This window comes from Platalea leucorodia (genome assembly GCF_965183815.1).
Source record: "Platalea leucorodia genome assembly, chromosome: 6".
Classification (NCBI taxonomy): domain Eukaryota; kingdom Metazoa; phylum Chordata; class Aves; order Pelecaniformes; family Threskiornithidae; genus Platalea; species Platalea leucorodia.
The window spans coordinates 20274910-20295775 of record NC_138828.1 but is presented as its reverse complement, the minus strand read 5'-3'; the positions used below and the strand labels follow the sequence as shown (position 1 = coordinate 20295775).

Below are 20866 nucleotides of genomic sequence, written 5' to 3'. Positions count from 1 at the left end.
CTCACGTGCCTTCGTCCTTCAGCACTGAACTTCTGCTCCTCTCCTTAACAACTGCAGATAAACCTCATGAAGTGGCCTTTCCGCACGCACCACGTGTAACAGTTCCACAGCCATTACTCTTCATTTAGAACCCCACTGCTTACCTGTGAGAGGAGGAGAAGGTGGCGCAGGACTTCATATCCAGTGATGGGTCTGATAAGTCTAACTCAAATATTTCTAGAGAAGCGCTGGTACTGAAGGTTGCATCCAGCTGCTGAGCTGATGTACCTGCAAAGAAGTGTGTTGGGCAGTGAGAAAGCCATGATACATAAAAGAGCAACTGCAAAAGCAGCACAAGGAGGGGCATAAAAACATCATCCTTGCAAAAAGGACCCTGAGATGGGGTCAGATTTCTGTTATTTAGATGTAGTTCTACGTAACTCTCCTCCCCGTGGTTCTTAACCAATATGAACAGGAAAAGCTTTGGGCAAGTGCCTCTCTCTCCCTGATGATGCACATAAAATGATCAAAGTTACAAATGAGCAGCAAGGGACAGTGAACTAGTAGTTAGGATTGCTGTCCCCTTACGCTGGCAGAAAGAACAGGATGCTTGCTGTCACCTGCAGAATGCAAAACATGTTTTCATGCACAGCACAACTGGAGAACTCCACTAAAGGCACCACACCATATACCCTGCTCCAGCCTTCAGGACACAAAATAACTCCTACAACTTTCAATTACAACCACTTCATGGCAGCTACCACACGTAGCCCGAAGCCTGCTAGCACATGCTTCCCGGGAACTCACCTGTGGCCAGGTAAATGGGGTGCTGCTGGGCAGGGCTCCATGCCTGCATGGCAGTACGATCAATCTCCTTCAGCTTCATTTCACTAAAAAATAAAACCAAGGAGGGTAATGCTTAAATGGAGCATGGGGAGACTGCACTGCCATGGATTCAGCAGCTGCATTAGGACTTGGCAGAAGCAGCCAGGGTGATCGTTTTCCTACAGATATCGCACAGACAGACAGACACCTAAGCCATCGTCTCCAGGGCACACCCAGGGGGAAGGGGAGTAATTCTCCGTTGGCAGAATAACATGGACATGTAGAGGAAACTGATGGTTGCTGAACAGACCATAACACAGGAAAACGCGGGCAAAGCTTCGACTGCTCTGAAAAACCCTCTTCTAGCAGCATCAAGGCACACATCGGGCACCCTACAGCAGCCTTCAGCATTAACCCACGAAACAAACCCACCCTCGAGAAAACCCTCACTAGACCCTCGCCGCCAAACACCCTCAACCGGATCAGAGAATGAAAAATGGTTTTAAAACCTCCACCTCTCATTTTTGGGACTTATTTCAACACCCAGGGGCTCCCCCCCGCCTCGGAAACACCGTGCACGGCCAGCGGGCGCCGGCGCGCGACCAAACGTTCCCAACGGAGCGGTAACGTTCGGAACGTTTGGTCGCGCCCCGGCGCCCGCCGGCCGCCTCGTCGACCGGCACCTACGCCCCGTTTCCGACAGGAACTGAAGGAAAAAAAGTGGGAAACGAGGGCTTCTCCCCCTCACCTCCGCGTCCCCGGCGTTCACCCGTCCCCGGCCCCCTCCAACGTGGCAGCCGCGGCACCGCCTCTCGCCCGCCGCCGGTTTCCGGGCGCGCCCCGCGCCTTCCGGGCAGCGGAGAGCGGGGCTCCACCTTTCCCTGTGCGGGAAGCAAGTTACGGGGGGGCGGGGGGAGGGGGTGTGTGCAGCCGCTTCCTTCTTCGGGGTCTCCCTCGGGTTTCTCGGGGCAGGAGCAGCGATCGGCCCTGGGGAAGAGAGACAGGTGTTAGGGGCGGCCGCCCCGCTGGGGTTTAGAACGGAGGGAAAGCGCCTGCAACACGGGGGCTCCGGTGCCGTCTGTCCTCCTCAGCTCAACGGCAGTAATCACGGCGTTGTCATGATGTGAACAGCAGTGAGGCTCATCATCGGACAGGGGCCAGACCCACGAGAGGAGAGGTTCCTCCGCCTTTCGGGGAGCGGGAATAGCACCAACACGCGTGACTTAGCGACCCAGCCGCCGCGCCCGGCGGCCCGCCGGCTTTCACAGGCCGGGGCGGGGGCGGCTCGTGGCTTGGGGGCGCTTCTGGACACGGCCCCTGACCCACCTCTCACGGCAGCCAGAGCAGAGCTCCGCGGCCGCCTTCCGCCGCCGAATTCCGCGGCCGCTCAGCGGGCAGATGCTGTGCCCGGGGCGCGCGCTGCCCTGGCCCCATGGCGCAGCTGCAGCTCCCGCCTCTACGAGGCTGGGCACCCGCGCACAGCGGCCCCGCCGCCGGGCATCGCTCCGCCGCGCAGGGCGCCACCACCCCCGCGGAGCTCCGCGCGGCGGGAAAGACGGAGGCTCTCCCGGCCCCGCTATATATAGGGACTGGAAGGGCTGCTCCCATTGGCTGCGAGGATCACCCTTTGTCATTGGCTGCTTCTTCCTCCACCGCCGCTACCGGTTGGCTTGGTTCTCTTCCCATTCCCACCGCCTGCTTCTCTGCTGACGTCAAACCGAGGCGGAACTGCAGCGCCGTCACAGGAAGACCAGCGACGGCCGCCGCGCCCAATGGAGAAGCAGCTTCCGACGGGAACGCTCGGGGGTCGTGGCTTCCGAGCCAATGGGAAGGAGGGAGCTGGGAAGGCGGGCGGTGGCAGCCAATGGGCGGGCGCGTTCTGTCGCGGGGCGGGCCGTGGCGGCGGGCCGCGGCGGTGGCTGCGGGGAAGCCATGACGCGGAGCTGCTCGGCGTTGGGCTGTACCGCCCGCGACAACGGGCGGAGCCGGGAGCGCGGCATCTCCTTCCACCAGTGAGTGCGGCCGTCCCCCGCGGCGGCACCCCGGATCCCGCGCGGGCGGGGCGGGCAGCCTCCGCCCGCCCTCCCTCGCCTCCCCTCCCCTCTCTCTCTCCATCTGCCGCAGGTTCCCGGTGGACGCCGCGCAGCGCCGCGAGTGGATCCGCGCCGTGAACCGCGTGGACCCGCGGAGCCGCCAGGCCTGGCGGCCCGGCCCCGGGGCCATCCTCTGCTCGCGGCACTTCGCCGAGGCCGACTTCGAGCGCTACGGGCTGCGGCGGAAGCTGCGGCGGGGGGCCGTGCCTTCCCGCTTCCCCCACCCGGTGCGTGCGGTGACGGCCGCGCTCCCCTCTCCCCCCCGAGCCGGGCCGCGCCGCGCCGGTGTGCGGTGACCTCACCTGTCGCTTCCCTGCTAGGAGCCGCTGGGCGCCGGCCGGCGGAGCGGGCCCCCCGTCCGAGCTCTGAAGCGGTCTCTCCCCAGCCCGCCCGCCGGGGACCACAACTACAGCCTGAAGGAGCAGCAGGCAGCGGGCGGGGAGGCGCGGCCGGCGCTGGGGACGCCGCAGCAGCAGCTCCCTTCGGCCGGGAGATGCTCCCCCGCGCACCGGCCCAGAACGGTGGCGAACGTCCTCCGGGAGCTGGCGGAGAAGCAGCAGCTTTCTGAGGAAACCGTGAGTTTGCTGCAGGCCCAGTTTTCAGGTACTGCTGGGGGCGTTTGCTAAGGCAGAGTGCTTCAGGGTCTGTACTCCCTCGGCCCAGTTTTATGTATTTGTTTGACTTTATGGTATCAGTAATCCCTGATTGTTAGACTCCTAGGTCCAGTGCTATTAGCACAAAGGCTTTGCGATTTGTACATCTGGCATGCAACAACCAATCTTGCAAAGAATTAAAATCTCCCTGAAAAATTCAATTACTTGAGGCTGGCTATAGTGTTCAGGTCAGACCTGTGACCAAGGATGTTCAATCAAACCGTGCCACCATTCAGCTGATAGACGACTCAATAATAGAGTATATTTAACTAGGAAAACTTTGTCTTTTGTGCTGTCCAGAAGCGAGCTCTGTTAACATTAATAATATAACCTGAAGAAACCATTTCAAATTGCAGAGTCAACTGTAAGTTAATGGCTTCTCTCCTGTTATGTCAATTTTTAAGCAGCACCCACATGTACAACACAGTCTTTACTCAAAACTGTGGAATGACATTAGATAGAAAAAGAGGGGAAAGAGGTGTTGGGGACTCAGCCTCAGAGGGCGTGCTGGGGCACACACTCCCTGGCCACTGCCCATCCCTAGGAAGAGGTGAGGCACGACGATAGTATTGCTGAGCTGTACACTTCACACCAGACTTCAGGACTGAGTGGTTCCAGAGGCCGCCCTGTTGCCTTGTATTCTGCAATGTGTTTGTATTCTGCATCCCTTTTAAGTTATCAGCTGTTTATTTGCTTCACTAAAACTGACCTCTTGGTTTGTTTTTTTGTTGTTGTTGTTGTTTGTTTTTGTTGTTTTTTTTTTTTTTTTTAAGCAGATTTGCCTTGTGAGTTGCATAGCTGGAGGCAGATGGCAGAATACTCACCAGAAATGAGGCAATTTGCTTGTATTCTCCACCTCTACCACGTTAAGGCCTATGATTATCTACGGAAGATTTTTCCCCTCCCTCATCCTTACAGCCTGACAAAGCAAGTTTTTATTCATTCATTCATTCTGAATGTATTTCCAGGTACTCGTGTAGAAATAGGTGTAACAGAGCTGTCCTGAAAACATTCAGTGGTAGTAGTTTTTCCCTGCTTTGTTTTAGTAACAGAAGCAGAGTGGGAAGCAAATGTTAAGAAATATTGATACCACTCATCTCAGAGAGCTGGTATGTGTTCATGCATGTGGGTCACAGCATAAGAATAACACATTCCTCACATTAACAATTTTTAGAGTAAGTGCGGAGTTTGCTAAGTATTCCCAGACAAGTACGGGCGTGGAAAAAAGCTACATTTCAGAGCCTCAGCTGCTGTAGGGTCTGTTTTTTGTAAAAGGGAGATGTCAAAAAGGGAACATGAGAAAGTGAAGGACTGCATAAAGCAGTTAGACTAGAGCTTTGTTTTTTCTCACCTTGCCCCACAAGGACTCTGGGAAGTCAGTGAATCTTTAAAAGCGTCTGTTTAAAAGTTATAGAAAGGAGATATTTGTATATCACATACCTCAGTTGTGTAACCCATTCCAAGTAGTTATGTAGGCTCAGAATTTACTACCTGAAGTGCTATCAGACCCATTAATGAGGAGTGAAATTGTAACAGCACACAAAACAAAAGCTGAAGAAACTCTCCCCCTACAGGTTCTAAGTCTCAGACTCCTGTAGCGCAGTTGGAGGATGCCCAACAGATACACACATTGTCCATGCCAGCCTGTGGGGGTTTCACACAGCTTCCTCCAAAGAATCTGCTCGAAGGGGTGCCAGGAGGTAGTGGACGGAGAGTGTATTGAGGAGAGTAGCATTCCACATGGGCTGCCGAGGCTTTCACATCTTCCAAACTGGATTAAGATGTACGGTGTGGAGAAAGCCAGTTGGGAAGGAGAGCAGCCTGGTGTTGCTGGCCCTCTGCACAGCCTGATTTGCACTTCTGTGTTTGTTTTTGTTTCTTTTTTCTCTGTCTTACCCTGCTCTACAGCTCCAGACATGTCTGACCATGTCCTAAGTGGTAAAAGGCGCTGACTGTTGCTTCAGTTTTCTCAGAATCACATCTAATCACATCCTTTTTTTTCCAGTTGGCTGTCTAATAATGAGGCTGCTGCAGGCTTCAGCAACAACATTTTTCTCCGTCTTCAGGAAAAGGTGGAGAGAGGGGAACAGGCTTACCGCTACTGTGCCCTGATGGTGCAAGACATGTCCCTGCAGAAGCAGCAGGAGTGGGACCCGCAGACCCAGCGCCTGACAGGCTTTGTTGATTTGGGAGCAGGCGTCCTTGATGCTGACGAAGCTCCGCTGGCCTCAGAAGCGATCATCCTCATGGCAGTTGGCATCTCAAGTCCCTGGACAGCTCCACTTGGCTACTTTTTTGTGAACAGCACTACCGGCCACTTACTTGCTCAGCTGCTTCGTCAGACCATCAGTAAGCTGAACAACATTGGCATCACGGTGCTAGCTGTGACGATGGGTGCTACCGCTCGTGGTGCTGAGACCGCCAGAGCTCTGGGGATCAGAATAGATCCCGAAAGGATTCAGTGCACTTTCCAGCATCCGCCTGGCTCTGCTCACAGCATCACGTACTTCTTTGACATTTGCCACGCACTCCAGCTGATAAGGAATGCTCTGCAGTGCTTCCAGAAGATAGAGTGGTTCAGCGACACTGTGTGGTGGCAGCATCTGGTGGAGCTGGCGGCTTTGCGAGAGCAAAGGGTATTAGAGCCATGCGGTCCCAAGTCAGGCAGACCTGGGAGTGAGGAGAATTACCACCTGAAGGTCAACCTTGCTACCCTGTTGTTCAGCGAGGGTGTTGCTGATGCGCTGGAATACCTCCAGAAGCTGGGCCTGGCCTCATTCCAGAACTGCAGTGGTACTGTCAAGTTTGTGCGTTTGATGAGCCGTCTGTGCGAACTATTTCATGGCGGAGTTCCCTACAGAAGGGGACTGAAGGGGCCTTTGCTAGCTGGACATTACACGAAAATAAGCCACCTCTTTAATGAGGCCAAGAGCTGCTTTGTCACCTTAACGGACTCTATGGGGAGATACATTATTAACAGCAAACGCAAACTAGGGTTTCTGAGTTTCTTGCTCAATGCTGAAAGCCTCAAGTGGCTTTACACCAACTATGTGTGTCCAGAAGGCACACCTTCCCACCACCTCCTGACCTGTGCCTTCAGCCTCGACTCGCTGGAGCTGTTTCTCAGGGCCCTCCAGCAAGCCTGCGGCAGCAGTGGGAACCCCACCTGCACTGTGTTCCAGGCCGCGTATCACAAACTGCTGGCCAGCTGCAGCCTGGTCCCAGGCTCACCACACAGTGGTGGCTCAGGCAGTATGAGCTCCTTGGACATATCCCTGTTTCGTAGGAGAGATCTGACCCTTGGCAGCATTCGTGCTCAGTATAACCCAGCTTGTGGGAGGATGCTGGCAATAGAGTACCCCTGTTGTGCAGGCCTTCTTTTGCATGGCTCTGCACTGAGTAACGCGCTGACAGACTTATCACTGCACGCACAGAGCATCACCTGCACCGCAGGCTTCATTGCTGAGCAATTAGCCTCTGACTTGCAATGCGAGGCTTGTCTTGCTTCCCTCTTTGAGTCAGATGAGAGCAGGCTAAGATGCAGGTCAGTGCTCTATGTAAAAAAGTTAGGTGGAGTGAGTCTGCCCTCAGCAAGTGTGTATCACATAACAAGCATTTCAGAACAAGTCCTAAACTGGTATGGCAAAGTAGGAGACAGCAACAAAAACACCAAGCTATGGCATTTGTCTCTAGAACAGAAAGTCTGCCAGGAGCTTCTGGGAGAAAGTCCCCTCTTCCCCACCCTCACGAACCATTTATTTGACGGGGAGTTGCGCGTCAACAATCACTACACAGTCTTAGTAAAGGAAATAACACAGCGTTACTTAAACATCAGAACGAACCATGACAAACACCTGAACTTGAAATACCATTGCGGAAGGCACAGACTGGAGAGACTGAAGGGAAAACATTTGTTTCCATCACCACTGGGTAGCTGTCAGTCAAGCCAAACCCATGCGGGGTCATGAGTACTCACTGCTGTTCCAAGGATGGCTGTCCCCTACTGAGGCTCAGTGATGGTCAGATCTAGGCAACACATGCAAGGAAATGATGTGGTGTCTTCCCATGATTTGGCCAGCAAAGCTGGTTTTGATAAGCAGTGATATGTTGGGCCACTGCAAGCTGTGGATCAGAGTTTGGCTGAGCAAAGCAAAGTTCATCTGATCCTGTGTTCCATCTAGTAATCCTGCAAAGCAGCCACATATTTCATGAGACTCTCACGGCAGGTCAGGATGAACAATAGTTGTTCAAGATGCCTGAGAAAGCAGTAGGGGACACTGCAGAGCATCCCCTGGAAATGCTGGGTGGCTTAGTGCTGTGAGTGCTCTTGCAAGGAGAAAATTGATGCATCATGCACACAGTTGGGGGGATCATGTGTGCTGGCAATTTGATTTCACCAAAGCAGGTCTGCTTTAAAAAAGCTGGAGGCAAGAAAGCTCGCAGAGCTTTTACTTAAAAAGGAAAATAAAGATGTGAAAAGAAAATGGCACTCAAGTTGTACACACGCTCTAATCTCCGCTCTTACACGTCTCCTACAGTGACTTGACAAAACTGTCCCTGGTTGCTTTGGGTTCTTCTTCCTCCCCTTACTCCTACTCGCTCATGGTGGGAGCAGAGCTGCTGCGCTCAATTCCTCAAGCTTTGCTTTGACAGCAGCAGCACCAAAGAACTTTATGCATTCTCTGCGGGCAGTAGCAAATCAAAACCTCTAGACTTTTTTTTCCAGTCCAATTACCTATGCAAAAAGCCATGTTGAAGCCGTCACCACCATGGAGCCATTCCAGCTACAAGAGACTCTGCAGGAAACTATTTTCCTCCCACGTATATGCGTTTTTTAGGAAAACAGGAAAAAAGCTGCTGAAATCCCAGTGGTAGATTGGTTGCACTCATGTAGTGCTGTAACATTGGCATTGCTTAAACCTCCAGCCCCAATATGAGCTGAGCTGTAGGGAACAGGTACTTCCTCACTGTGCATTTGTTTCAGCTGGACATAAGCCTGCTGCCACTTCCTGTTTACATCCAAGGGAGCTCGTCTTCCTCGATTCACACTGAGCCTCGTCCTGAACGGGAAGCTCTTGCACGAAGATGCGCAGGAGCTCCTGGCCACTGGGGTGAAGTTGTGAACATGGCAGGTGTGCTGTGCACAGGGCTTCCCCATCTCTGAATTCCTCATGGATTTTGTATCGTTGCTGCCGATCAGTGAACTGAGCCGGAGACCACTGCACAGATAGGCTGATGTCGGGCTCTATGCGTTCCCGTGGCTGACCTGCCCGTACCCATGACCACCACAGTTTACACATCCTTTTGTAATTCACTGAAATATTGGTGACAGAGGCTTTCAAGAGATGTTGCGGAAGTTTTACAGGGCTTGGTCGGATGACGTTTGAGCAAAAGCACATTATTAGAGAAGAGTGTGGCAGTTATCTAATTCACAAAGCTATCCAATATTGTAAGAAAGCTTGACAGTTATAGGAACCCTGTACCAATTGCCATTATTTTCCAAAAATACAGACCTGCTGTTCCCCACCACAGATACTGCTGGCTGTACTCGCACCGCAGGAACGGTCAGGTTTCAGTGGAATTTTTCAACATTCATAACTCCACAATTGCAACCAAGTGATTTTCTGCACCACTCCTTTTCCCATGGTGTCTTTTGGACACTTTCTCTTCCCAGCATCTCCTTGCTCAGACGTTCACCATGTCTCTCTGAAACACCCTCACTCTTGCTAGCACCATGCCCTCCATGAAGTCCATACAAACCCACCCCTAAGTCACTCTGAGCACCTCATTCCTTCTCTCAGTTCTCTACTGCAGCCTAAGGTAACCGCCAGCCTTCTCTCACGGTCCAGTAACATCCTTCATTCGCTCAACCTCCTAACAACGCTCCTAAGATTCCCTGAGCATTGATCGTATCCTGCCTTTACCAAGCTGCTAAAAAACGCTGAATGTAGAAATCGGATGCACAAAAATAAAACCAGGTTTTACTTTGCAGAAACAAACCACAAGCTCTCTTAACTGACTTGTATTCCTTAATGCAACTAATATAGATTTCCAAGAGCTGCTTACAAACCTCCTCCCCAAAAGAGACAAAAAAAGACACAAATGCCACAAGAGAACAGTGCATTGTATCCTGCTAACAAGCATTATAAGGCTCTTGACAAAGCTTTGCCTGAAAGTTTTGCCCAGGGTCCTCAACAAGCTCTGTGTAGCACCCTGCTGTCTTCAAGGGCACTGCAGAATGGCCTTGCATGTCTGTCTTCTCAGTCTGAGCCTAACTCTTGTCCAGCCAGTGCATGTGAAAAAAAAACCTATGCTTTCTCATTAAAAAGTTTAACAGAAATTGAGAAATTATCATAGGAGTTCAACTACCTAGGGCTGGCTTGGTTGACACATTTTGGCCCTTTGTGAACTGTGCCACAGTGTGCCACAAATTGCTATGCATGACAGTACACCAGTAACCAAGAGTTTATCTCTGGTAGGATCTGATCTCATACTGAAATCCAAGCTAGTGCTTGCATCAGAAATGGACCTAGTGTTAACAGATTTATTTTGATATTTCAGTGAAAATCATCTGTGTGTATTTGTCAGTGCTGAAGGAAAGGAGTGCAAAAAAAATCGTCTTTACAGAATAGTATAAATGTTTATTTTTCTTTGTGATTCATCTGACTGTTTTATTTGTACAATATAGAAAAGTGTATTCTTTGAATAGGTCTAGTAAATATAAATTTAATTTTTCTACTTTCAGATGTAAACAGAACTAGAAAATGAACCCTTGCCCCATTTACCAATTATTTTTATGTAACTGGATGAACTTGACTGTAAATCTTGTCTATCAGTTTGATGCAAATGGCTAAGGACGTACAAAAACCAATTCACACATTCTACACCAGGGAGAGGGGACAGAGGAATCCAAGCTTAATATTTGATAAAGCTTGTTCAAAACAAAATAGAAGAACTAAGAGCATTTGATTGCACCTTCAAAGTCTTTACAAGCAAAATATTCTCAAGCAATGCCATCATACATAATTACAACTGTAATCTAAATTTCACAAGTGTTTTTGCACACTGTATATAAATACACATCACAAAAGGTGCAATTTAGAGTAAGACACTGAATATATACAAAATTAACATGGAGTGAAGTCTAAACAAAAGAAGGCATATTGCAATCTGTTTGAAAAATAACGTAAGTAGGTATTACTTTATTCACTTACACTAATTTACATTTATACAAATCTTACTGGGCATACTATATTAGGTCACTACAAGTAAACTGAATATCCACACTATCTACATGTAAAGTTACTGCACTGATTTTTTAGTAAATCCAAGTCCTAATTATGAAAAAAACGGCATTTACTTACACAAGAGGTGGATTCCCTTTTCAGAGATTTGCACAAATATACTTGCTACTTATGCTCAGGGAGATGTTAATAGCAGACAAAGCCCTTCAGACAGTGACTGGCAGGTCAAACCTTGTCTGCAGTGGCCACTCGACGGGCCCGCCACCACTGCTGGCCGCCTCCCAGGCCCTTCACACCCCCAAGGGGGCACTAGAGAAGGGTCAAGGAGAAAGGGCCTTCTGCTCAGTGCACAGGACCGTGGGGTGAAGACAGGAGTGGAAGCATCCTCCCATCCTATTGCCATCACACATGTAGGCACTTAGCTCTGCTGCTGGTTTGCCTAGGCCCTACCGTTCCCCAGCCTGGCCCTGCTAGAAAACCTGGAGGAAGAGATCTGCTGCATTTCTCTGTATTTACAGTTTTACATGAGGAATACAAAATCCCTTTTGGAAAAACCTAGCTAGTTCAGGCTTCAGTGAGACAGATAATAAAAATGCCTGTGATTAAACATGGTTATTGATGTTCATGGTAGGTAAGTAACCTACCAGGTTAATTTTGCAAATGTGTTCCACTATCAAAAATGTGATCTGAGATTGCCTGTAACAAATACTGAAAAAATCCCCTGCCCTAGTCTATACACAGTTGATTCCCCCTGCCCCCTCACTTTGTGTAAAAGGATCTGTGCGTCTGTTCTGGTAGCAATCCTGATTCTGTGCTACCATCCTCTCTGATCATGGCTCTCACAGTCATTCTAAACAATAAAAAAAGACCTTACACCAAGTAAATTGCCAACATACAGAGAAGCAGCATCCTGAAGACCCACAACCAGGTTGAACATGATCCCTACCTGCATTTGCAAGTCGATTCGGATGCAGATTGTCTCGAGTCCTCATTAAGACAACTGTGGTTCCACCGTCTCCCATGACCTTGGCTTCTCAGACTTAAACATTTTTCCAGGGTTACAGCTTGATCCTAGGAAACACAATGGACTGCACAGCCCTACCTCCAGTGAGGAATGAGGCTGCTGCAGACCTCTGAAAAACCAAGTTTCACCTAAGCAACAGCATCCATCTGCTGCACGCTTCGGTAACACTGTACACTGGGCAGGCAGTCTGGCATTGTGGCATGGCTGCTCTTCATCACTTCCGAGAACAGGCCACTGTCTTCGCCTTTAAGTTCCAGCGTAAGAAACATCTGACCTCTCAGCCACATTCCTATCCAAAAATTACCATTAATTCCATTCGCCTCTCAACTCCTTGAGCCCCGCTCCAGCAAGATTCTCCACCACTTGCCCAATGCTGAACCTGCAAGCAACCCCTCTGTATTATTCCCTGTGTATTTCACAGTGCTCCGTGCACTAAAGGAACATGCTGTGTCAGGTCCTAAATACAAGTACTACCTTCCATTTAGATGCTCATTTTTTACACACTTCCTTCCAGAACTATCTTGGATACACTGATACCTCCTTATTACAGGCCTGTCACCAAAAGCGTCACCCAGCTGTTGACATCACTTGTGTGCACAAAGTGATGCAACTCCATACACTGTAAATAATATATATTATAATAATTTATATATGCCCTTCAGGCAATTTTTCTGGGGGAAAGGGGAGAATACATCTAATTTTTAACAAACCCAAGGTAAAAGCTATACATCGGGAAGAAGAATTGACCTTTAGGCATTGTTTTAAGTAGAAGAGGATTTAGCTAAGATTTAAAAGGCTCTACATCTTGTTATAAAAGATTTTCTTGTTTCAATCTTACGCAGGTCAATTTACAACAAGCACCAAATTAACAAGTGTTATTAAATCCTCTATGCCAAACCAAAGTGTCCCTGTGCCTTAAGTGTTCTGTTCAGTCTGCTTCCTTGTGGCTCATGTGCATGAGTCAGCAGTTCATAGCGCAAGGGTCACTTTTGGACTTCCCTGCAGAGTTAATAACCCTCATCAAACAGCGTCCAAACTCCTCCAGGATCATGCGCTCTGCTGCAGCTTTTGACTTGCCCATCTTCTCCGCTTGCTCTGCCTGTGCGAGAAGGCATTCGCAGGTTGCATCAGCTACCTCCTTGGTTACAAACGTAAAGGGCAGCCTGAAACAAAGAAAGATCCACTCGCTCTCAGCAAAAACACACAATACACCTAACTCCAGGCCTGGGCAACTTTTTAGTACAAGGACTGATGAGATTTCATCTGTCCCATTGCTTCCAAGAGCCTTTAGACAACTAACAGGGAGCGAACAAGCCACAGTTACAGTCAAATGAACATTGTGCTTTGGTGCCTGCCTCCATTGATGTACATTTTGAACGAAATGCCCAGGTACATAGAACAATTCTCCAGCTTTTACTGTAAGGGCAGCTCAAGGATTACATCCTCTCAGTAAATGGGACACTTCATGCTTTCTGCGAGCACATGGGAAACCATGAGAAGACAATGCTTAGTTACGTGCTTGAACATAGCTAAGCTTGGCATACCCTAGGTTCCACTGAAAGCATGGTTGTGTCAACAAAAAGCTCCACCCACCTGAGTGCTCCTGCTTCTACAGCTTACATGGATAACATTCAAACATGACAGGGACATACCTGTCACATACATCAGAAAAAACATGTTAGAAGCAACTGAAACAGGGTGCTGCATTAACTTACTTCCCACCACCACTGCTGAGCGCTGGTGTTGGCCTCGTCAGCAGATCTGAGATCTGGGAAGATAACTTGGTCTTTGCAGCGGTCTGCTGCTGGACCCTAACTTCTGCAGCATCTGCTAAATGCATCAATGTCTTTCGCTCTGGGCTTTCTTCAAAATTCTTACAGCCAATGCATTTGCATATGGAAGAACACATGATTTTTGCCTGAAAGAAACAAATAAAACATGTCAAAACTGTTACAACCTTGACTCCCTTTATGACAAGCCACAATGAAAAGAAAAATCTTGTTTTAGTCTCTTGTCAGTTAGCCACTAGAAGAAACCCCCAAGTAGTAGTTTTTTTCTCTACATTCTCACCTCAAACTGAGATGCTTTCCCAGAATGTATACTTGAATCAAATGCAAATCAATTCTTTCCCACTCATCCCTTTCTTCAACAACCTACTGTTTCTGGTGAATGTAGGTGGTTGAGCTATGAGAGAGGTCAGTCTGCCACTGTCTCTACATCCACAAACTGATCAGTTAGCTGACGCAACAACAACTTTTGCTCTTGTCTTCCACAGACACGTTCTATCCCAGAGCCTCTGTGGGATGCTGCTTCAAGCCCTCCTAGGGACTTGGTGCAATACATTTCTTCAGGAAACACTGCTCTTCAGTAAAGGACAAATCCAAGCCTGAGTTCAAAGTTGCTACGTAGTTTAAAACTAAACTTATGTAACAGAAGTGATCAATTTTGCCATATACATGGCTTTCTACATGCAAACTGCTGGAAGAAGAGGTAATATTATAGCAATAGAAAAGAATAGAAGAAAAAACATAGCGATACAAAGAAGAGACAAAGCAAATCAGAGAAGTCACAGCACTAAAGGGAAAAAAACAGTATCTTTAAGATGAGATAATGCTTCATACCTCATAACATTCACAGTAGTTTTTGAGACATCCCGAGCGTTTACAGTTACACCCTTTGCTGTGTCTCCGATCCGATTCTCCCTCCTTTCCTTTCCCTATTTTGGGCTTGAAGGCTTCAGGGTTTCTGTCAAGGCAGGCCTGTCAATACAGACCCAAAGGGTCAGTCACTGCATGTGGGGAGCAGAATTTAGAGGTGCAATAAAAGAACTTAAACCTTGTACATGTGGGAGATCAAGGCATAATACACCCACTCTGCCCCGCGCTGCAGCTTCAGAAAACACAAGCTAAACAGCTTTCATCCCAGGGGCAGGGGAAGAGGCCCCTCACCTTTATTGCTTTTTGCCTATCATTTTCATGGTCCAGGTTGTTATAACAATTTGTACAGTTGCAATTATTGCAGAATTCGCCGTTTGCAAAACAATCACAATACCTGAAACAGAAGATGCAGAAGGCATTTGTAAACATGACCATTGCATTGGCGTTAGTACTGATGGCAGTAGCAGAAGTTCCTAGTCTGGCAATAGCCACACGCACCAGTAAGGGTAAGGGTCACCCCCCTATGCTCAGCTCCACGTGTACAAATGGTATCAGCCTCATTGCAAGGCCTAAATAAGAGTAGCGCACGTCTAGTTGTTGTCTAAAGACACAGGTATAGCTCAAGGGTGTCTTGACTAAGCTGATGTTCATGTGGCACAGGTCCCCATAGCAGCAAGAGAAGCTAATGAGACTTTTTTCTAGGGCAACTTCTGGGTGGCTGACCCACATACTGAGGGCCATACCTCTGCAGCCACCTCACAGCCAGTTCCTGACCCAGCCAGTTCAAGTCAGCCTTCAGGAATTCTCATACAGCCAAAACAAAAGGCAAGCGGTTGGAGTACCCATCAACAGGCAGACTAACTAACACAGCAACAAGCCTTTTTTTGTTAGTTTTGCCTGTAAGCTGTTTGCAGCTGTGAACTGAGGCAGAGTTCGCCAAAGCAGGGATGGAAGAATAGAAAAGGAATAAAAAGTGGTACACCTGATAGGCTTTGCAGCACAGGTAACTAGGGAAAGAATCTGAATGAGGATAAGGCTGTAGTTATCAGAGACTTTTTAAAGGGACAAGTATTTGAATAAAAAGCAGCAAAACATTGACAGGAAAAGCCAATCACATTGCCATGCCTCTTATGTACCTCTGCTACCTCCCACCAAAAACAAGATCTCGCCATCCCACAGATCTGATACATGGAAGCACCACATTCATAACCAGCTCAAACATGACTTTGGGCCACGACAAACTCTGGCACGTTTCCGTGCTTCCAGTACCACCTCCAGCTATAGCTGATGGAAACTGCTGATCCTCTTCAGTTGCTTTTCAAATCCTGCTGGGAGCGTATGTTCATTTTTAGGAGCCTAAACCCCTTGCAAAACTGGCTTCCTTTGGCTTGCCCAGGGTAACACTACAAGAACTAGATTAGAGTTGCTCTGGAGTCCATTACAACCCTTCATCTGGTTGAATTGCATTTTGATGATTTTTAGCATCTTGAATGGTTCCAGGGACAAACTACATCAAAAGCTTTTGCAGCCTGTAATAGCTCTCCTTTCTGTCCTGTTTAAAATTCAGTAGTGGAATGGTCCTGGTTTCCAAAACAAACAGCGCCAGCATCAACTCAGAGCATCAGTGAGCAAATAACTTCTCCGAGTTCTCTTCTGTGTAGCACAGGCTATGCGCCTACCTTCAACATTGATTTTGGAAAAAGCAACTCCCCTTCTAGACAGGAAAAATTTTACTAGTGAGAAAGCACCTTTGCCAGAGTGAATTAGCCATTTGCTCTGCACCAATGCCTAGTTGCTTAAAGATATAATTATAATAATTTACAAGAAAAGTTTGTTTCCAAACAGCATTCTGAAGGTGCAAAGCATCACCAGTGATGCCATTATTCTCCCAGAATTTCTAGAGCATTAGGCACCAAAGACTAAAATAAGTGGAAAGCCCTAAGCATCTAACGTACATTTGGCACTATGAAGTCAGTCACGTATGTTGTAAAATATCTGAAAAAACAGCTACACATCTTCCCATTTACCATGTCTTCTGTGCAACAGACGATTTTGAGGCTAGGAAGCACAGGGCACACCTCCCCACATAGAGGTGGGGTGCATTACATGAGAAGAAACCCAAGCTGAAAAGTTTAAACACACTTCTTAACTTGGGTTCAGATACTGTTGCATCACTTTCCCTTTGAGTAGCACACCACCGATTTCCTCTTCATCATCTGGGATTCAGGGGACCACAGATTAATTGCTGTATCTCCTCCTGTTATTGTCCCAAAATTCATAAACTGACTTTGCCTCAAGTTAAAGAAACCTAGTATCTCCTCAGCTTAAAATGCTTTTATGTCAAATTCTTACAAAAACACTGAATGGAATAGAAAAACATCTCATGAGGATGAGCAAGACTCAGACCTATCAGTGAAGAATAACTTTTCTATTCAGTCATTTAAGAAAAGATACGCAGCCCAATTTTTCTGAAGTACTTGATACAGCATGGTATTACTGATGCACTTCACCAAAGTATAATAGGTGCCCACTGATGATACTGTAGGATGTCGTTTCACTCATAGCAATACCACCACAACTGAGTGGAATTGGCTCCACCATGCAACAAGGCTGCAAAGTTAGAAATTTATAAAATATTAGGACCCATATAGCCCTAATAGGAGTTTCAAAATTACACAGGCACCGCAAATATCAACAGCAACCTTAAATTAGCATCTGGACATAACATTTCTGACATACTTAAAAACATTATATTCTGATACTTGGCATAATTTTGTGATGTCAAAAATAAGGCTTAAAAAAAAACCCAAAACAAGCTGTACTTACAATTTCAAACATAGAGACTTAGTACAATTGCAAGGCTTCCTGGGGCGGTTTGCAGATTCAGAAGGAATTATTCTGTGGGGCAAAAAAGTGCATTTATATACACGCGCACTGTTTTATCAGTTTCTTCCTATTTTAAATTCAAGTACATCGCTCATAATAAAAACTTTGGAAAAAAAAAATCTTTATATTCCCCTTGCATTACATTTTTGGCTGACTGCATTTAAGTAACTATTATATCTAGTGCCTTTATATAGTGCCTTTCCACCCAGAAAAAGCTGGGTTATTTGCTGCAAATCTGGCTGCATGCCCAAAGTAGAAATGAGGCTTAAAGCTAGAGGAAGCATTATAATTGAAAACTGCAATCAGGGAAAACTTCCCCAGAACCCCTCTACATGCAGGGGGACTAGATCCAACCAAGATTCACACAACATTTTTTGTAAAAAAAACATGTTGTGTGCCTTTTCTTTTGTTCTAGTTGGAATTAAAAAAAAAAAAAAAAAAGCTCCAGAATAATGGGAAAACAAGCCAAAACATGGTATTCAGTTTATAGACAAATTTAATCTCAGACACAGTCTTTAACTGCTCTTAAAACTCGGATTTTGTGTCACTAATCGCTTTTGATGAGATTCATTCCATCCCTATCCAGAAATTTCTGCACGTAATACCAGGGAGATTAAATCAAATCCATTCGTTGAAATAGCTGCATCTGGATTTGGGATTAGTTTGCATCAGTTGAGGTTGCAGCAACAAAAAGCACCTTGGCATTTACAATTTCCAGCAAACAATAACACAAAAGGACTGTGCAGAACAGCTAAGCCTGCTGGACTGGCAAAGGGAAAATAATACACATTAGCCATTATTTTCATCCTTAAAGGAAAAATACAAGACAAAAAAAACCAAAGCCTCCTATCAGGATCCATTTTGGGCTTTAGTTCCATTTTGCTGGTCAGCTGGATTTCTGCATGTGCTAAGCATGTAGCTCTTATATCGTCCAGCACCTCTTTCCAGCAATGTCGAGAAATAGTTGAGGCCTGTAGCTCCCAGGTGCTAATGCAAAATGAAGGATGAGCAACAGGGAGCTTTCAGGTCAACTTCCTTGCTACACGAATTCAAAAAACAGAAAGGAAAACACAGCTTTGATCAAGACACTGGCTCAATTGTCAGACAGATCGATGTCCTTTAGTCAGAAGTAATAACCACACCACAGTATACTTGATTTTCTTGGAAAATGCCCCGAACCAAACTCCAACAGCTCAGCTCTCACCCTTCCTTATAATGGGACTAAAAGAAGATGCTCATTCAGCAGCCTAGACTGCTTTTTTTTTTTTTTTTTGCACAAGAAACTCACCCATTAAATGGTAGCCGTGCTTGGGACTGGATACTAGATGTCCCTGTGAAGCCAGTGTTGCTTGCTATAGATACATATGATGATTGTTGTAGCTAACAAAACAAAAAGGTTAATGTGTAACATAAAAGAAATTAAAGTATACACAACAGGATGTGTAGCTAGTCTTTTAATTAGCTTTCCAGATACTGTTATAAAAATAATATGCTTGTAAGCACAGTTTTAGGCATTTGTAGAACTCGGACCAGCCAACAACCTCCTGCCTCCATACTTAGCACAAAAACATTATTTTTAGATGATATTTTTATTCTCTATTACAGTGTCTACAGCCATACAAATAACACAGACTACACACACAAATGTTCAGACCACAAACAGTTCCAGCTCCTGAAAACATGATCATTTTCCCCCTTCTTTTCCTAAGCAACCCTGCCCCTAATACGGCAGGATCACTTCCTGCACAAGTTACTTTAGTAGCTTCCTTAATATACAAGCCACTTATTACAGAATTAAATAAAAGCAAGTAAAATGATTTACATTTCAACTTCTCTGCATACCTTACCTGGACGACAGTTTGTTTTTCACATTAACAAACCTCATAAGAACCTGCCAAATGACACTGTTTTGGGCTACCTTCTTTTGTATTACCTACACGCAGCCATTTTCTCCTGCTGGGACAGGTTTTGAAGACAGACTGGCACATAACAGGATATGGACCTACTGAGGTCAGGCCAAAGGGGACAGATTGTGTCTGGAACACAAAACCTCTGAGGAGAGGTCCAACAAATGGTATTATTTAGTTTAAGGTAAGATTTGTGAAAGTGGACTGGAAGGACACCGTAAGAGTCTTCAGGGTCAAACTGCAGCTGTGACAAAACCAAAAAGGAACCAGAAATGAGGTTGGTATCAGTAATGCCATGAGCTGACAAGAGTTCTTGTTTGTACAGACTGGCTGGTCAGCCTTCAGCAGAACGTTTCATTTATTCTCCTTTTCATTCTGAATGTTGGTCAGACCTTGGCAAAAAGCAAAAAACTAATCCCTAGACCTGGGTTGGTGTGACTGGTAACCCCTACTCCTGACCCCTGGTAATGTGGTTAGCATAACTAACACCATTTTATAATGCAAGCAGCCATTCTCTGTGACTGAGCAGGTCACATATTCGTTCCCTTTCCCCTCATTATGAGGCCCTGAAGGTCCTGTGAACCAAGTAGACAAACCAAACAGATTTCTTCTTCCTCTCACTACTAGCCTTAAGATTCCTGGGCACCAGGCTGATTACTCCCTTCCTTACTGGCTGTGAAGGTCTCAGGCACCTGGACAACCAGATGGTGGCGATGACCCTGTCACAGTACAGGGAAGCATAATAGCACACAGAGCACTGTCTATAAAATGAAGCAGTTACAAGTCCTAAGTGAGGAACTTGGACTGGAACTGCTGCTGGACAGTGAGACCCATGATCCCCCAGTGGCCAGGGACACCTCCACTGACATCTGCTTCCTCCGAGGACTGAGTAACTCGTATTCTTTTATATGATTTTCGAGTCTAGATTAGGATTGTTATATTGATGAAGCAAACCATGTATTGAGATCTGACCTGATCTGCAGAGGGTCTAGGTGATTAGAAATTGTAAGTTAAGATCTAGGTGATTAGAAATTATGAGTTAAGTTGTATTATAAATTCTGTACTACGCTACTTATAAAATTGTACTACACTGATTCTGCTTATAGAAATCCTGTGCTATTCTGATTATAAATTCTATGCTATGCTAATCTAAAAATCCTGTTAAGAAAAAAAAGCTTTAATTGTAACTATGATTTAGTGCCGTCATAACGCTGCCAAGGATACCTAAAAGAAACTGTCTGTCCCCTTAGTGTCAGGTGACAGCTGGGGAGCAAGAACCTTTAAGAGGAAGGCAGTATGTTCCACAACAGCACTATTTCCTTATTTATCTCTGGGTAAACACCATACCTGTGTGACATACTGAGCTGGAAGGACTGCATACCCAACATTTCCTGTGCCAGGTGCTGGTGCCAGTACAGTGCCTGGTGGGAGGTTGGTGAGGTTGGGCTGTATCTGTGGCAGTGGAGTGGCTGGCATAATAAGTCTTTGTTGGGGCTGACTAGTAGTAACTATCTGGGAAGTTGGGTTGATCGGTTTGGGCACCACCTGGAGAGAAGAGAGGTCTTTATGAAATCATTGTTTTGTTGATTCAGAATGCA

At 46.8% G+C, this 20866-nt stretch overlaps 3 protein-coding genes across 23 annotated transcripts in view; 1 reads left to right on the top strand and 2 right to left on the bottom strand.

The window, feature by feature from the left end:
• Positions 1–2347, bottom strand: part of SEC31A (SEC31 homolog A, COPII coat complex component) — a 47098-nt gene extending 44751 nt beyond the window's left edge. For all 8 annotated transcript variants that reach the window (XM_082315821.1, XM_082315822.1, XM_082315826.1 and 5 more), the window contains exons 1-4: positions 2131–2347; positions 1553–1791; positions 787–869; positions 144–267 (exon numbers count right to left, since the gene is read on the bottom strand). In XM_082315821.1, coding sequence (XP_082171947.1) covers positions 144–267; positions 787–865 — 203 coding nt within the window. In that variant the 5' untranslated portion in view covers positions 866–869; positions 1553–1791; positions 2131–2347. The remainder of the gene's footprint in view (positions 1–143; positions 268–786; positions 870–1552; positions 1792–2130) is intronic.
• Positions 2348–2686: 339 nt separating this feature from the next.
• THAP9 (THAP domain containing 9) lies at positions 2687–9494 on the top strand. The gene is made up of 5 exons (XM_082314877.1): positions 2687–2816; positions 2929–3124; positions 3218–3500; positions 4327–4477; positions 5556–9494. The coding sequence occupies exons 1-5, from the start codon at positions 2737–2739 to the stop codon at positions 7516–7518; spliced, it is 2673 nt and encodes an 890-aa protein (XP_082171003.1). The 5' UTR covers positions 2687–2736; the 3' UTR covers positions 7519–9494.
• Positions 9495–10333: 839 nt separating this feature from the next.
• The window catches only part of LIN54 (lin-54 DREAM MuvB core complex component), a 43366-nt gene continuing 32833 nt past the window's right edge, over positions 10334–20866 (bottom strand). For 10 of the 14 annotated variants that reach the window (XM_082314884.1, XM_082314888.1, XM_082314886.1 and 7 more), the window contains 7 exons: positions 20616–20813; positions 18650–18741; positions 17302–17373; positions 14767–14869; positions 14440–14577; positions 13534–13736; positions 10334–12981 (listed from right to left, as the gene is read on the bottom strand). In XM_082314884.1, coding sequence (XP_082171010.1) covers positions 12780–12981; positions 13534–13736; positions 14440–14577; positions 14767–14869; positions 17302–17373; positions 18650–18741; positions 20616–20813 — 1008 coding nt within the window. In that variant the 3' untranslated portion in view covers positions 10334–12779. Of the gene's footprint in view, positions 12982–13533; positions 13737–14439; positions 14578–14766; positions 14870–14891; positions 17086–17301; positions 17374–18649; positions 18742–20615; positions 20814–20866 lie in introns of those variants that run through there. The other 4 variants (XM_082314883.1, XM_082314882.1, XR_014228477.1 and 1 more) reach the window with 3 other exon arrangements.

Coding starts and splice junctions, on each gene's coding strand:
- THAP9 (XM_082314877.1), top strand. CDS start 2,737: ATGACGCGGAGCTGCTCGGCGTTGGGCTGTACCGCCCGCGACAACGGG. Junction 2,817..2,928: donor CGCGGCATCTCCTTCCACCA/GTGAGTGCGGCC, acceptor CATCTGCCGCAG/GTTCCCGGTGGACGCCGCGC. Junction 4,478..5,555: donor CATCCTTACAGCCTGACAAA/GCAAGTTTTTAT, acceptor TTTTTTTTCCAG/TTGGCTGTCTAATAATGAGG.